The following is a 17,913-nucleotide window of genomic DNA, read 5'->3' as shown; positions in this document are numbered from 1 at the left end:
AAACTTCAAGCTTTTAAAACTACTTCAAACTTTCTGGTTAGGCTTTTTCAAGACAACTTGAAGTTTGTCTACAAACTTTTTTTTATCTAATTGTAAAGTTATCGAATTATATATGGTAAACATCATGTAGGCTACACATGTTACAACGCTGCCTGATTCAAGCAGATATATAGTGGATGTTAATGCATGAAAATCCAAATTCAGCATTAACAATCACCATCTTTATTCTAATTGGAAGGGCTTTGATAACATATCTGTGAAAATAAAAGACATTATGAATAAAAAAAAGACTGAAAATAATCACACGTATGTGCGGGTAGTGAATATTTTCAATTTCCAACAAAACTTGTTAATTATTCAACTCGAGAAATAGGCAGAGTTATTCATCATTGTGCAACACATTTCGGATACCACATGATAACTTACAGTGCTTGACTTTTTCGTCAAAAAGGAGTGAAGAGTTTTTTGCCATTTTGAACTCGTTGCGACCTCTATGAAAGTGATGGATACAGCGTGGGTGCGAGCATGGGCGTGTTGTGATGCACGAGTGACTGATTACCATGGAAACGTGAAAGTCATGTATAGACTATCTTGACACTTTGAATTTTCGCCCCCACGTAATCTACGCCCATGTTAAGTGCTGATTGATTATAGTTCCTGGTTCTGTGTAACCTTTCTAGCAGAAAATTAGATGGAAAATGTAGAAATTAACACGAGAGTCCCCACAAAGGGCAACTCCCACCGCTAACGCCACAGGGTCAGTCAGTGAAATTAATAAAGTTCACGGCCATGTATTTTGAAAAAGACTAATATGTAGATGGTGTAGAGTTTTTAATGTGTTTAAACTATAACTATTTTTTCCTTGTACGTTAAAGAAATAATAATTCAAAAAAACATCTGTTATATAATACTGTAGCCACTACATGTCTGTATAGCCTTTTATATAAATACATATACAGGGTTGTGTAATCTCTAGTTGGTGAAACAAGACACGGTTGCTTAGTTTTAAAGTCTGCGTGAACCGGAAGTTGCAAATGACTTTTCTCCAGTGTTGTGACGTATTTCCCAGTGAAAAGGAATATTGAACAGAGGGCAGGGTTTTACTTTAGCGCTCCTCCTTTCCATATCTCTGCTCATAGCAGACTAACGGTTTGAGGGGAGTGGTTAAGCGTTTCCAGACCGGAAGTAACTTTTCAGACTTTGATTAAAGATTACGACGGCAAACTATTTTTTTCTGTGTATTAACTTGCACGGATTCATTTTTCACCACAAGATTAGTAATATGCGCTAACAATTAAATAGGGTCAATTTTGATTTCAGTTGGACTTTAATAGCCTAGTTTTTTATTAGTTTTATTTTAAAATTCATATTTAATAAAAGTACTTTTATGATATTGCTTTATACTTGACTTTATTTACATATGTGACCTTGAAGGAATCCAAAAGTAATTACATCATATACCCAGTTCTCCCAATCCTGCTCTTCATAGACACAGCTAGATACTGAACATGATGCATTCTGATACTAACAAAACATCAGTAATTCCGATGATCTCTATTTGGCACTGATATTTAATGAATAATTATTTCTCTTGTCCACAGTACTGTCTCACTGTCTTATTGTCTCACCTGGGGATCTCTTTTCCATCACTGAAGGTGACAGGGAGTTTCATGGATTTATCACTCTTCATAGATACACAGCTGGGCTCTGGAGATGTTGCTCTCTGGTTCTGAACCACATCTCCCTCCTCTCTCTCCTCGTAGAGACTCATTTTAACAAGCGGTGTTCTCCTACGATTTAATCATGGTTTTCAGCCCTTTAGAAACACTGAGAACATAAATGATACATAAGAGGAAAATTAAAAACAATTCTAATAAACAACATCTTTCTATTATGCAGGGTTCCTGAATCTCACATAATTAACAAGAAAACAAATAATACAAATAAAAAATAAATCAAGAAATCTGCTCATAGGATTTTCAAATTTCTTTGCACTCTGCAAAGTGACTACTACATAACTAGCTGTGAACAGCATGACAGATTACATGAAGAAAATGAAGAAAGTGTTTTTGCCAGGGAATTGTTATCTTTGTCCTGTGAATTTCACAGTATCACATGCCAGGCAGGTGGTAATTTTGTTGTGGATTAGTAGAATAAATCCACTGTGGCATGAAGAACCTCTGTCACTAACGTAACCCACTAAAAAATAATTCTAGGATTAATGGGTTATGTACCTTCATTTAATATTATTTTGCTTTTGTTATAGTATATAAATTAGAGATGAAGTATTAAAGGGGCAGTAAGTAGGAATTACTCCCATCTAGTGGTGAATTTGTATTTTGCAATCAAACTAATTTTGCTCTCCAGCGCCTCGCGTTTTCAAATGCGCGTTGCATCTACGGTAAGCGATATGTACCAAAAAGCTTTGACAGGATGTCTTCTAATAGCACCTCGTCGAGTTTTCCTTCTGGTGAACTGGTTAGTTATTTCAAACAAACTACAACTTGACACAACGAACAAACGAATGTTACAGTTTTGAACAAACAAAACTTACAACCTTGTTTATAGGACCATCTCTACTTTACTCAATAGCTGCTATTCATCAAAGAGCCTGTTTAACTGTTAACTATGTTCTACTGTCTATATCAGTGTTTCCCAACCTTTTTTCAGTCAAGGCACCCTTTGAAATTTAAAAAAAAAAAATGTGTGGCACCCTACACTAGTGTTGTCACGATACTACTTTGATACTATACTTTGAAATGTGCTGGTTTTGTTTTTTTTTCATTATTTTTGATGTGCACAAATAAATGAAAGGTAGGCTACCATAAGATTTTCTTCTTCCTGTTCCTTTTTTTTTCTTCGTTCATGCATGTTACAAATGAATGAATGAATTAAACATTTTTAATTTTATATCATATATAATTTTGTTATAATTGCACAAGATAGCTTGTTTTTACTATATTTTATGTAGCCTAATAATTTCACAGTAAATCTCCAAATTAATGTAGAAACATCATAAAGACAGTATATTTCAAATAATTGTTTAATGGCATCTTTTTATGAATGAAGTGTTATTTGATTCTGATGTCACTGCTGCACTGTCACATGTGGATCCCACAAGCGTCCCATTTTCTTACAACTCTTAACGTTCATTTAAGACTTTATTTAACTAATTTAAGACTGCTCTCATGATACTCAAAGCGAAAGCGTGAAAGAGAAGTCGAGTCTGGCGCGCGTCGTGTCAGCATCACAGGACAGCGCATTCTCTTTTGTATTTTCTCGCTTGCATGGTTAGAAGCATTTGCATGAAGAAGAACGTGATTATATAATGTAACGCTAGCCAAAGGATGACAGAAAAAAAATGCTGCTTTAATTGCGTTAAATATTTTTAACCTGTTAAACTGAAAAATATTAATCGCACGCGTTGCGTTGACAGCAGCACAACCGATGTGTTTATGTGAATACGCGGCAAGACGGACGTTGTGACAATGTTTTCGTGTGTATTTGACTGTAAGCGCATCAATGAAAAATAGGCAGCTTTATGTGGACGCACTGGGAATGAGGCACGGGAATAAAATCACATGCAAGCGCAACCTCCGCAATTCAACGCCAAAAACTTATGATTTGCATTTGTATTATACATTTGTGCGCATTATTTGTTGTTATTAGAGACTTCCGACGATCCGAGATTGATGGTAAAGATTTTTTTTTTTTACACAGTTTCCCGCTGGGAAACGCTGGTCTATATAGGCTAATAAAAAAATAAAAAGCCTGTAATTAAGACCTTAACATTGACTTACCTGTCGAGAAGAAAGCAGGCAACTTCAGCGTCTCTTTTGAAAGCTTTCTCCTGCATTAGCTATCCCGACATTATAGCTAATAACCCTTGTTTTTGTAATCTCCGATCACGTTTCCTTTTACGGTCTTATTGTGGAGTTTTTCGACTAAGAGGACTCGTTATCCTTTGACTTAACCGTGCAGTGCAGCCTTTTAAACTTGCCGGGGCAGTGACAAAAGCGCCTCTCACCAGCCTCTCACTGCTCTGCTTCGTTTCTGCTGGTTTCAGTCACTTGACGCGGGCTCTGAACGAAAACGCGTTGTGGAAACGCGTTGGCCTAGTACTTTTTGTCCCTCTCTGCTATTATAGTTTTTCAAGATGGCGGAACTACATTGAAGCCTCCGTGGACCTACCCGTCCCATGTATATAAAGATAATAAATTCTTCGTTTACGAGGATAAGTCAGATCATTGGCAGAGGTATTTGGACACCATTGAGGACATATTTATGAATAAAAATATTGATTTTAGATAATAAAATACCTAAAAAGTTACTTATTGTCCCTTTAATGGAATCTAAAGCTCCATATACTGGATCAATGGAATGCGCATGCTACTCTATACATGCATTTGTTTTATTGCCGACAACATATGTAAAATATGGTTAGATTAAGTTAGATTTTTCTTTATTTTTATTGTTTTCTGAGTTCTAGTACCCTCACTCACCTGTCTATTGCGAAATTATAGTGGTTGTTTGGGGGAGAGTAGAGGAGAAGTGCAGCAGATCAGAGATATGCCGAGAGATTTTGGTAATGAAGTTAATTTATTTTATTAAAACATTGAATTAAGTAGCCTAAATAATGTCAATACCAACGCCGGCTACAATTACATGCAACCAAATAATCCGTTTGTAATCGGATTGTAATTTCGAATGAAATTTCGATCGGATTGTAAGTGGTTGGTTTATTCCTTTTCTAATCCGATCAAGAGAACATGTAAACACTTGATCGGAAAGAAAACCGAAACTGAAAGGACTGCGCATGTGCAATGACGCTGAACTAGCGTAATGACAAATGACGCGCAAAACGAGCTGTTTTTCCCTGTAGAATAAAGTGTCATATAAATGTGTGTCCTGTCATTCTAAAATTCTCCTTTCACTGCGTCTGTGAAGTGGACAGTAACTGAGCAGGACAATGTTCCACCAGTCCTTGTTTGTCCCACAGATGACAAGGGGCATTTTTTACTGTGTGATAAACATAATCAGCACGACAGAACAGTTCATATGCTCATTTACTCCAAATTATGACCAGAAATGGATAAATATGAATAGTTCAGTCATTTTATGAAAAAAAGTTAAACAAATTGCAACAGAAAAGTCAAACTCAACTGATTTTGTATCCTCAATATGTCCTGAGTAAGGAAAAAAAAGCCCAGAAGAATCCCATTTGGGGAACGATTCGAAAAAGACCCAAATATAGCCTATTCATAATTTTTCTTTTTTTTTTATTTTCTTTTTTTATAAATTTTAACCTTTAGATATCACCATGAAAATTACTGAGTTGATTACTTACATCAAGATAAACAAAAAATGTATTACAAGTTATTTGAAATTGTTTGTTAACATGGACAAACGGTGCATAATCTAATTATGTATGTGCTAATTTGCATAAATACCACAACAGATCTAAACATTGGGTATAGCCAGGGGAAAATGTCTTGTTGAATCTTAACAGTAAAATACTTGATGTTAAGGTCTGAATGGAACTCATTTAGGCTACCCATGAGCATTAATACATAGAGGCAGGAAGAAGTACTTTAGAAACTAGCCTTTATTCATTTTTAAGAGACTGGGTTTGGGGCTGGGTCCGTGGGACTGTTTCTGGGGGACGAGTCTGAGGCAAGAACAGGAGACAATGGTAAGGAGAATGCAGAAGACAAAAGTGGTAAAGGTAAAATAAAATAATAATAAGTAATAAATAAAAAGTAAATCCCCAGAAACAATCCCACGGACCCAGCCCCAAACCCCATCTCTGCAATAATAATTAATAAAGCCTGGTTTCTAAAGTACTTCTTCCTGCCTCTATGTATTAATGCTCATGGGTAGCCTAAATGGGTTCCATTTAGACCTTAACATTAAGTATTTTACTGTTATTTCTTTCAAAAAGAAAACGTTGAAAATATACATTAAGATGTTTATTTTATTACATTTTGTTTACTTGCGGCAGTAAGTTTCTCCCGAATTTACCAAGAAGTTAGCATTCCAATGCGACATGCTGAGATCCGTCTGTTTACTGAAGTCTGTCATGACCGGCATCGCTGTAAAGCTCTGAGTCTCCTGCACAACGCTATGTAAACCAAATATGGGCATTTCCTTTCTATCAGTAACCAATCGTGAATGTCCAAAGGGGGATTTAAAGTTAATGACGAAATCTCATTTAGAGCTATTTAAATCTTTAACTGCCGTTTTCTCAAAATGAGTTTTTTGTCATTCTCCAGTACAAACATCTCAGCCTATGTAGCACATATGTACACCAAACTTTCCAGTTATACACTTAGCAGTATTCTGAAGATATTTTCAGAAGGATTTGTTAATAAATCATTCCAGACCTGATTTATGTGACATTTTAATAAAAAAAATATGGCGAAAATCAATTTTTTAAGGCTATGGACACACTGTTAAATGTTGCTGTAGATTTAGCAGTACAGTACTGTAATAACCTACAGTACAATACTGCATTTCTATATTACAGTAAAGTACCGTAATTTGCATTGTATTGTGGGTAATTTTGTTTGAGCGGGAACATTTTACAGTAAATTTCAGTGTTGCTGTAACCTAGCTGTAAGCTGGCTGTAATATGCCAGGCAATAATACAGGGTTGCTGTAAACAGAGAGCGCGCGCGCGCCGCCCGACTGACGTCAGGGCACAACTGCAGGCAGACGCAGATCACTCGCTGGATGGATGGATCTCACTCTGCGGATATCTGGAAATTTGGTAAGTTAATTTAGAATTTTATAATAAGGTTTTAGGATTTTACACTATAGTGTACAAATGACAGTGGGAGTTTAGCCAGAGACTGTTGCAAAAACACCATTAGTTAGATCTGCTCTTTCACCCCGTTGCTTGTCCGAACATTTTCAAATCTAACTCGAGATTTGAACATTGAATTAACATTACCTTACGGTTTATTTCGACCAAAACAGACTTGGTGATTTTTAAAACATGTAGATCAGGAGCGCTTCCCGGATTCACTTATCTTGGTAGAGGTGCTCTTTGGACGAGGTAGAATAGATTTAAACAAAAGAAAAACTCCAAGGCACTCTCCTGGAATATTAAAAATGCCTTTATTTTATGGCATAGTCAAAAAAAGACTTTTAAAATGACTCCAACGCGTTTCAGCACACTGGCCTTCGACTTGGTGATTGTTGGAACGGTGGAAGGACAAATCGAGGTGGTTAATTAACGTTAAATGTGTTATACGATGGTCTGCGAGATAAAATTACTGCATTTGACATGTTACGTTTGAAGGATCTTATGATAACAAAAATGTCTAACGTTAACTGTTATCTATCTTTAGGGATCCTTTCCATAACATCCGAGCCCGTCAGTGGTAAAAACAAGCATAATAGACATAGCAGCTAACGTTATTTTGCTCAAACTGTTATATTTGCAGTCCGTTTCTCGGATGGCGAACTTGATGATTTTATGATTTTACGAACTTTTATGATAAATACTGGACCAAATTTAATAAGTCGTTTAGACGCAAAAACACGCGAAAACTAGGGTTAAAAATACTGCACTTTCCTTTGCAACGCAAAATGGGTGATTTGGGCTAAGAGAGATTGGCTATTGGTAGCCTACCAGTTTAGCCTTTTATTTAATTTCTATTTAGGCTAGAGACCCAGTTCTGTAGCATTGTGATCTGTAATGACAAATAATGATTATTATAATAATTAAAAATATGAATAAAGGTGTAAATTGTTAAATAAAAAAAAACTATCAGAGTAAATAATGATCTATTAGGCAACAAAGACAAGTAAAATGCATGAAAAAAAAGCAAGTTAGAATATTTAGAGAGGTCAAGTGAAGCTTAAAGTGAAGCTTATTTTTATTAACTAGATGTATTGTAAGCAGATGTATGAAATATATGCCCTCAACAAGAAACATAACAGTTAACTGAATAATATGTATTTTGATTTCTTACAGCTCTACAGTGTGGGACAATTTTATTTGCAGCCTGGGAAGGAGTTTTCTGTAAGTATTAGCCATGTTAATACAATGTTTTAAACTTAAAGTTCTCTTACGAGAGTTCTCTCGTACTGCGTTTGAAAAACGCTATGGGAAAAGTCTCTTTTCACGAAACACTGAAGCAAAAATTATCCTTTAATTTTCATATATGTAAAACGCGTTGCGGCAGCAGACAGCTGAAGCAAGACGGCTTGTCCGCTCATTGGCTGCTCTGCAGCAACTGCATAAGCCTATCGAGCGCAGGCTGATGCAACATCAGACCAATGAGGGCGCTTCGCGCCCTCCTCGCCACTTCCCGCCGAGGCGGGCGTGGCTTACCTCTATAAAAGGAGCTCGAGAAGGCTGATTCACTTGATTTTAATCTCTTCAGCGAAGCGCACGCATCGCTGGATCACGGAAGCAGCGTCGTTCGAAGCAAGCACTTCAGCGGGACGAGCCCTCGAAGCCGCTGGCCCAACGCCGCCTTCTACAGCCGTACCTGCTGCGCTTTCCGACGCCCATATCCTTTACTGTGCTCTGTTTTGTGTGTGTGTGTGAGTGTTCTCGTAGCACTCACCCCCTAAAAGAGCGGCGTCTTTCTAAAGATGCCTAAATCCTGCGGCTCGTGCAGAGCCCCACTCGCCGGGGGAGACGACCACGTCATCTGTGTTTCCTGCCTCGGTGAGGACCATGCAGCGCTCGCGCTCGCTGACGGCGGCTGCCCTCTCTGAGGACCCGCCTGGCATCCTTCTCGAAGCCTGCATTCTCCGCCGCGATGCCGCGCCGTAAGAAGCGCCGCTCGCAGCGGGTCCCGGAACCCACTCCAACCCGACCAAGCTCGCCGGTTCGCCCGCCAGCTTCACCGGCCTCGCCCGAATCACTTCCTGATGCTCAGCGCCCGCAGCCTGCCGCCGCTTCATCAGAGGAAGTTGTTTCAGAGGCCGCGTCGGGGGAAAAGGATTCCTGTTCTCTCCTGGCTTCAGGCAGCGAGGATTGGGCGAGCTCTGAGGATCTCGCGCCTCCTGCCCGAAAGCCCTCAGCGAGAGCCAGCATTAAGACGGAGCTCATGCGAGTACTCGCGTTGGCCGCGGCGAGCCTCGGCCTCGAGTGGTCTGCACCGGAGCCCCCCTCTCGCACCCGGCTCGATGGTAGCTTCCTCCCTGGTGAGCGCACTTCTCCGGAATCTAAGCCCGCTCCTTTTCTTCCTGAGTTACATGAAGAAGTTGCGAAGGCCTGGAACGCGCCCTACTCTGCGCATACGCGCTCATCTGTGTCGCCTGCATTCTCCTCACTGGACAAGGCGAATGAACGAGGCTACCTCTCTCTGCCGCCGGTGGAACAGGCTATAGCGACCCTCTGCTGGACGGCGGACTAAACCGGTGTTGCCTTCAAAAGCCTGCCGCATGACGTCGACGCTGCTCGCGCGAATATTCTCCGCCGCTGGGCAGGCCGCGTCAGCGCTACACACCATGGCTACATTACAGACTTTCCAGGGTGATCTCCTCCGTAAATGGGACGAGGTTGGACCTGATGCTGTCTGTGTTGCGGATTTGAGGAGTGCTTCGGACCTCACGCTCCGAGCCACCAAAGCTGCCGCACAAGCCATGGGACGCTGTATGGCTTCCGCCACTGTCGCTGAGAGGCACTTATGGCTGACGCTCACGGAGATGGCCGATTCCGAGCGCACCGCGTTTCTCGACGCCCCGCTGTCTTCCGCTGGCCTCTTTGGTTCTTCTCTCTCTGAGTTTGTGGAGAGATTTACCGAAGCCTAGTAAGCGTCCCAAGCCTTCAAGCACTTCCTACCGAGGCGCTCTGGTTCCGCGGCGGGTCGAGATAAACGGACCCCGCGAACCTCACAGCCTCAGCCTTCGGCCTCCTCTTCGCAGCAGCCACAACAGCGCAGCTCGAGACCCCGCTCTCGATCGAGCGCCCGGTGCCCCGACCGAGGATTGCGGTGAAACCAGAGGTCCCGAAGAAATCCTAGCCCGCCTAGGAAAGCGCAGGTGTGTGAGTCCCGTTGCGGCCGGCCTCCCACCCAAGCGCCTCGCTGTTTCAGCCCCAAGTTTCGCGGCTGTTCCAGCATTTTCTGCAAAGCGCAAGCCTGTACAAGTGCCCGCTTGCCTGCACTCAAAAGCCGTTTTTACGGCTACCCAGATATATCTCGAAAAGAGTGTGATTTCTGGGGTCCCGGCCACGGCCGATGGTGCTATAAATGTAGTGTCGATGCCCACTCCTCTGTGCCCATCCCTACACATAAGCACAGCCCTGCACTCAGGGCTCGCGCAAATAAAATCGACTCAGGTCGATTGCGCTCCCCACACAGTAAAAGTGCCCACTACTCAGTGCCCACGAACACTATGTCTATCAGATCACAGGCTCTCTGTAAAAACGAGACCTGTGAGCGCCCCAAGCAGTAAATGTGCCCGCTCCCAGCCCACATCTACTCGCACACATGAGTCCCACGGGACTCGCGCAGCCCTCCCTCACTCAGCCAAACACTGTTGTAAGGTCGAGGGCGAGCGCTCCGCCCGCTGTATTAAGCGCGCCCCCCGCCTCAAATGCCGCAGGCATAACGCCTATGTTTGTGAGCCCCGTAGCACCTCTGTCGCACGGTGAACAGAGCGCGCTCTGTATCCGGCCCTTAGCCAACCATGCAGATGCATGGGCAGCACTTCCAGGGGTTTCGGACTGGGTCTTAGGCATTATAAAGAGAGGCTTCTCGCTAAAGTTTTATCGACGCCCTCCGCGCTTCACAGCGCGCGTCGAAACTTCGGTACCGCTGAATGTAGCACACCTACTTCGCGCCGAAATATCAAAACTGATAAGCAAAGGGGCGATAGAGGTTGTTCCCCGAGTTCAAAGCGAACAGGGGATATACAGCAGATACTTTCTAGTCCCCAAAAAGGACGGCGGTATCAGACCCATTCTGGATCTAAGACGACTGAACAGAGTATTAGTGAAACGCCGTTTCAAAATGCTCACAACCAGCAAAATTCTCGCGCATGTTCGCCGAGAAGACTGGTTCATGTCGATAGATCTGAAGGATGCGTATTTTCAAATACAGATAGCGTCACATCACAGGCGATTCTTGAGATTCGCCTTCGAGGGTCAGACATACCAGTATACAGTCCTGCCTTTCGGCTTGTCCCTGGCACCTCGTACATTTACGAAATGCATGGACGCAGTGCTCGCTCCTCTCAGACTCAGAGGCATGCGAGTGCTGAACTATTTGGACGACTGGTTGATCCTAGCCAAATCACGATCTCAGCTCATAGAGCACAGAGCCATTTTACTCAATCACCTCGAGAATCTTGGTATCACGGTCAATTGGGCGAAGAGTTCACTGAACCCCAGTCAAACGATTCCGTTTCTGGGTATAGTTCTGGACTCACAGTCTATGACAGCGCGGCTGTCGCCACAGCGCGTGCTGAACATTCAGCGCGCGGCGAAGTCTTTCCGCCGCGGCGCTTTCACCCCGCTCAGAAAATTTCAAAGGATGCTGGGTCTCATGGCCTCAGCATCGTCAGTTCTCCGGCTGGGCTTGCTCCACATGCGCCCGCTGCAGTTCTGGTTGAAAGCGCGGGTTCCGCGCAGAGCGTGGGTGTCCGGTCATTTACACCTCAAGGTCGATCAGGACTGTGTCACAGCCCTGGTGCCTTGGATGGCGAACGACTGTTACCAATCAGGTGTAAGCCTAGGGACTTCCTCGAGGGTGAGGATGGTGTCTACGGACGCATCCACCTCGGGATGGGGAGCGCTGCTCGAGGGCAGACCGTTCTTCGGCCTATGGTCGGAACGAGAAAAGCTCCAACACATAAACTGCCTAGAAATGCTGGCAGTGCACAACGCGCTGACGCGTTTTTGTCCCCACATCAAGGACCAGCACGTCATAGTCCGCTCGGACAACATGGCAGTGGTGTCCTACATAAATCGCCAGGGCGGTCTGAATTCCATATCCCTGTACAGGCTGGCGAAACGCCTCCTACTATGGGCTCAGCACAACCTACGCTCGCTGAGAGCAGTACATGTGCCCGGGCTGCTGAATGTGGGCCCGGACAGACTGTCCAGGAACAACGTTCCTACGGGCGAATGGTCTCTACACCCACAAACAGTCCGGCTGTTGTGGGAGAGATTCGGCAAAGCGGAGGTGGACCTATTCGCGTCCCACGAAAACGCTCACTGTCCCGCATTCTTTTCAAAGACCGACAGCGCGCTGTCCCAAAGGTGGCCGCGCTGCCCGCTATACGCTTTTCCCCCCATCTCCCTCCTGCCTCAGGTGTTGGAACGGGTCAGGAAAACAAAATGCCCAGTGCTGCTTGTAGCACCGTTCTGGAAGAACCAGGCATGGTTCCCAGTTCTGATGCAGTTAGCAGACATCGCTCCATGGCCAGTGCCGTTGAGGAGAGATCTCCTCTCGCAGGCCAGGGGCTCGATCTGGCACCCACACCCGGAACTGTGGTCCCTTCATGTGTGGGCGCTCAACGGATACCCGTTGGTCTCGCAGAGGGAGTCATGAATACCATCACGGAGGCTAGAGCGCCGTCGACCAGGCGGCTCTACGCTTCAAAGTGGTCGGTTTTCTCCGGCTGGTGTACAGCTCGGAGCCTTTCACCCCTCGAATGTGAGGTAACGGAGGTTCTCTCCTTCCTACAAGAGCTGTTGGATAAGGGCAGATCCCCTTCCACGCTCAAAGTGTATGTGGCGGCTATTTCAGCGTTCTCCGGTTCAACGCTGGGTCAGTCACTGGGAAGGAATGATTTAGTCATCCGCTTCCTCAGGGGAGCTAGGAGACTGAATCCACCCAGACCTCCGTCAGTCCCTATGTGGGACCTTTCTACGGTCCTGGCGGCCATGAAAGGTGCCCCTTTCGAGCCTATCCAGTCAATCAGCCTCAAACATTTGTCTTTCAAAACAGTGTTTTTGATGGCTCTCGCTTCAGTGAAGCGCATAGGCGATCTGCACGCGCTCTTATGCAGTTGCCGCAGAGCAGCCAATGAGCGGACAAGCCGTCTTGCTTCAGCTGTCTGCTGCTGCCGCAACGCGTTTTACATATATGAAAATTAAAGGATAATTTTTGCTTCAGTGTTTCGTGAAAAGAGACTTTTCCCATAGCGTTTTTCAAACGCAGTACTCGTTCCCTCTTCTAGAGAGAACCGAGGTTACGTTAGTAACCGAGTACGTTTTAAAATTTAAAGGTTAAATTTTGTTTTGTTTTTTTTAATTGGCTGTTTTGTTAGTTTTTTTATTTCTACAGAATTTTCTTTTACAATTTCTCTCTTACACTGTCTGCTCATCTTTATTGGTGCTGTGGATAACAGGTTTTGTCATTCGTGTTTTTGTGTGTCATGTCTTTTTCAGTTTTGGTCACCGCCAGGTTCCAGTACCACCTCAAAGTCCCAGCCAAATTTTAAAGTATGTCCAGCTACAGCTGCAGGTCATGCAGTTTCTCAACCTCTCACACCGACTTTTTGGAACTTCAGCTTATTCATTGTATCCCCCAGAGTTAGATAAGTGAAGTCCATACATACCCTTCTCATCTCCGTGCGTGCCGTAACTCTGTCTTACGCACCACACCGCTAGCCTAGCTTAGCACAAAGACTGGAGGTAGTCTGCTACTGGATACTCTGCTACTCTTATGACCTTGTTATGTGTACACGCTGTGACTATCACAAATCACAACATGTAAATAGGAAAATGTTGGTGTTGTTTTGTCACTTATTGGGAGCAGTATGCTAGCTGAAGCCGTTTACCTCCAGTCTTTGTGCTAAGCTAGGCTAGCGGTGGGTGTGCGTAAGACAGAGTTACGGCACGCACGGAGATGAGAAGGGTATGTATGGACTTATCTAACTCTGGGGGATACGGTGAATAAGCTAAAGTCCCAAAAAGTCAGCGTGTTCCTTTAACTATCCCTTTAAAGGGATACTCCACTTTAAAATGAAAATTCTGTCATCATATACTCACCCTCATGTTGTTTCATCCTTTATGAATTTCTTTCTTCTGCTGAACAGAAAGGAAGATATTTAGAAGAATGTCAATAACCAGACTGGTCTCAATGACTTCCATAGTAGGAAAAATTATATACTATGGAAGTCAATGAGACCAGAAACTGTCTGGTTATTGACATTCTCCTAAATATCTTCCTATTATATAAATATAATATCATAGGAGGATCATATCATATCATTATTAGTAATTTGAAAATTATTATATTTAGCATTAATTTATTAATATAGATATTACAGTACAATACTGTATAATTAATTACAGCAGAAGCAGAAACATTACAAAAATACAGTAAAAATACAGTAAAGTACTGTTTTGTAGTTTACAGTACTGATCTTGTATACTGTAAAGTAAATTACAGTTACTGTAAATCAAAATACAGTAACTTGCTGGCAACCTTGCTGCCAGTACTGTACTGTAAAAATACAAGAAAATCGTTAACAGTGCAAACAAAACAAAATGTGAGTAAACAAAATGAAAAAAGAATTTTGCACCTGGCTTTATCATATGTTCAGATCTATCTACGGAAAATATATGCAAAATAGTGCATATTTAATGAGATCTGTTTGCCTAATTTGCATAATTAAACATACAAATTTCTAAAACTTGTAATTTTTTTTATATATACTTGTGTAAGTAATCAACTGAGGAAGTTTCATGGTGATATCTATTATTTTAAAATTTTACCCTATTCACCTGTAGTGTCTCGCCTTAAAATTACTATAAGTCTGCTGTTTAAAACCATAGACTGCAAAAAAAGATGGACGACGCCCCTTCGCTCTCTTCCATTGATGAGAACTGAAGCCGCCAGTGTCCCGATATGGCGCTGACATCTTGGAACTTGAGTCTGCGCAGTAGCGATCTCGGGACCAGACCTACGCAGTAGTGAGCAGGAAGTAAAGCCGCGAAATCAACGCTCCGCCCTCACTCTCGCAGAATGCACTCAGGGAGAGTGCTTTCTGCACACTTTTTTAAAAATTGATTGCAGTACGACAAGAGGCTTGTTAAAATAAAGTAAATACAATCTCCTCAGTCCATAAGATCCCCAAAAAAAGTCTGTTGGTGCTTCAGTGATTACTTCGCTCAGAGAACCTGTCAATCACAGCTGTCAACCATGACGTTACACCACCGTATCACGTAACTAAAAAACAAACTTATTTTTGAAACAGACACTTGAACTTACATCAGCATGATAAAAACGACAGCAAATGAAAGAACACACCTTTGGAAAAAAGATATTTGAAGTGTATTTAATTGTTTGTTGGTCTCACGTCCCGTTGAATAACACAGGGAGGCGGGGCTTATGACCTATACTAGCACCAGTCACTGGGGGGCGATCGAGACGTTTTGGCTTCACTTATCAGGGCTTGTCCGCACGCATGTTTAAAACAAATAAAGAACCAATGTAGGAGAATGGTTATTATGCGCAAACAGCAGGAAACTGTATATTCGCACAGTGTGCGCATGTCAAAAATATATTCCGATTTGAAGCTTGTGACATATAAACGCACATTAACCCGATCACATGTTTAGAGTTCATGTAAACACTACGTTCGGATTTATCATTTGGAATGAATTCAGTCCGATTGAAACAAAAGTTGTGCATGTAAACGTAGCCACTGAGGAAGAATGCCTGCCCAACAAGGCTGTATAACACTGTACAGGTGTGGTGCCGCTCTTCTCTCTAGTATATGGGACGTAGTCTTGAACTTGAAACTTGACTGACAGGGGCCCAGGTAAAAAAAAAAAAACAGATAGACTGGCTAAACCAACTGCAGATACATAAAGAAAAAAGATAAAAAGATCTTCTTTTTAAATGTGAAACAGGTTTTTGACTACACACCCGCACACATAGGCCTGTAACAACACTTCAAAAAAACTTTTTTTCGAACACATTAGTAAACATTAATATAAAGAGTCAACCACCAATGGTTATGCAGAATGCAATGCAGAAATGAACAATGATGGAATTACGCTTTTATTGTGATTCAAACTTTAAAAGTGTATTAAAAATAAAAACAATAGGCAAAGTCATTGAATAGGGAAACAATAGAAAATGTTGGAAGTAAGCCAAGGACAGAGCCCATCTCTTGTCTAATATCTTTGCGGTTTCTTCCAACTTTCCAAAGCAATGAACACTGATTGTAAAAGGTCAAAAGAGGGAATTTTATCTTCCACTTGAGCAAGATATGAATAGCTATTTGTTGCGCTGACGGAAAAACAAAACAAAAAAAAAATGTTTTTACCTGTGCGTATGAAATGCACTGTGCTATACAAATAAACTTGAAATACCTTACTGTGTTCAACAAGCACAAACTGTATAAAAATGTAATTGGATGTGAAATAAAGATTGAAACTAACAAGATAGTGTTTTCCTCCTTTGCCATAGCAAATGCAGGGATTAAAAATAAACGAAAATAATCCTCTCCCAAAGGAGACGTGACAATTTGGGAAAAGAAACGAGAGTCAATGTCCAGGGGAACAGGTTAATTCATGGAATAGGTTATTGTTAAATTTGTGGAAAATCGTAAAACAGAATAAACCGACATATGGCTTAATTTCTATATTAATTAATGGGCTCTCACGTACCTCTCTTATTCAGCACGAATCCAAATGTTTCCATGGTGACAATGTAGCATGGTAACAGCAAACAATTAAAGAATGGAAGCACGTTTCCTCGGAAGGCCCAACCCAACCTGTGGCTACACTGAGGGAAATAGAAAAAAAATGTTGACCTCGATGTGAATGTTGGGAAAACCTCATTAAAACCTGGACTGATTCATGTTTTGCAGAAATGTACTACATATGATAAACGTTCTCTTTTGCCTCATGCCTCGAGTATACCCTGCAGTAAACTCTCAATCGAGTTTTATCATAAATAAAAATACCACACGCACACGCATGCACACACACGTCAAGATATTTATATGAAAACGTCATGGAAGTTATGAGAAGGACATTACTGGACTTACCAATAAATATGATAGAACTTGTAGTCGTTGGTGCAGGAGTCTAAAATGGCGTTTTACCAAATACTTTTGGTTTCGATTTCTAAGCTTAAAGGATCTGAAGGATCAAATAACAAGTATTATCACGACTGTGACTGGTCTATCCTGACAGCAGAGGGCTGTGATTGGCCAATAGTAGGAGAGTGCCACTCATCCTTTTCCTGTAACCTTCTATTTTTTGGAGTTAAACAACATATGATCTGTCCAAGCATAGTTACACTTTACATAAACGCCAATCAGACATTGGGCTCAAGTTATATATCGTAGAGTTATAAAAAGTCATGAAATGTTCTATTTGGTTGGATTAGGGAATCCCTCATATTCAACGAGAAAACATTACCACTGAGCAAATATGGGTCTTAAATAATTATCCATGAATGACAAAACGTGTTTGAATCTGTCAAAAAAATGATTGAGCAAAAGTTCCCTTCACGTTTGTCAGTAGTAGTTGTAATAATAATAATAATAGCATTTTGCTGAAACAACAACAACATAAAATTACACATGACTTTTAATCCAAAATATATGTCCTGTTACTAAATCATATATATATATATATATATATATATATATATATATATATATATATATATATATATATATATATATATATATATATATATATATATATATATATATATATATGCATAGTTTTCCATCTCAATTTCAAAGTATGGGCCTTGTTACTGGTTCCTGGAAGAACATTTTGACGTGGGTTTTATTGTTAAAAGTGATGCGGAACATACGCTATTGCATCCTAGAACAGACATCAGTGGTATCAAATGAAATGGAGGTAGGGGGCTGTTTAAACTGCCATGAGCCTGCACAACGACAGGAAATAAAAACACAGAACAATCTTGTGGGCAAATTATTTCAACACACACTGCAACGGTCTTAAAA

The 17,913-nt window shown here is 41.7% G+C and overlaps 1 protein-coding gene across 1 annotated transcript in view; it reads right to left on the bottom strand.

Moving 5' to 3' along the window:
- LOC308689670 (NACHT, LRR and PYD domains-containing protein 3-like) overlaps nt 1-17,064 on the bottom strand; it is a 54,119-nt gene extending 37,055 nt beyond the window's left edge. Inside the window, exons 1-3 of the mRNA XM_081363504.1 lie at nt 16,978-17,064; nt 16,595-16,712; nt 1,629-1,827 (exon numbers count right to left, since the gene is read on the bottom strand). Of these exons, the coding sequence (XP_081219630.1) occupies nt 1,629-1,771 (143 nt within the window). The 5' untranslated portion in view covers nt 1,772-1,827; nt 16,595-16,712; nt 16,978-17,064. The remainder of the gene's footprint in view (nt 1-1,628; nt 1,828-16,594; nt 16,713-16,977) is intronic.
- Nucleotides 17,065-17,913: the final 849 nt, after the last annotated feature.

Source organism: Scardinius erythrophthalmus (genome assembly GCF_964197995.2).
Source record: "Scardinius erythrophthalmus genome assembly, chromosome: 4".
Taxonomy (NCBI): Eukaryota; Metazoa; Chordata; class Actinopteri; order Cypriniformes; family Leuciscidae; genus Scardinius; species Scardinius erythrophthalmus.
This window is presented reverse-complemented; position numbering and strand designations above follow the sequence as displayed.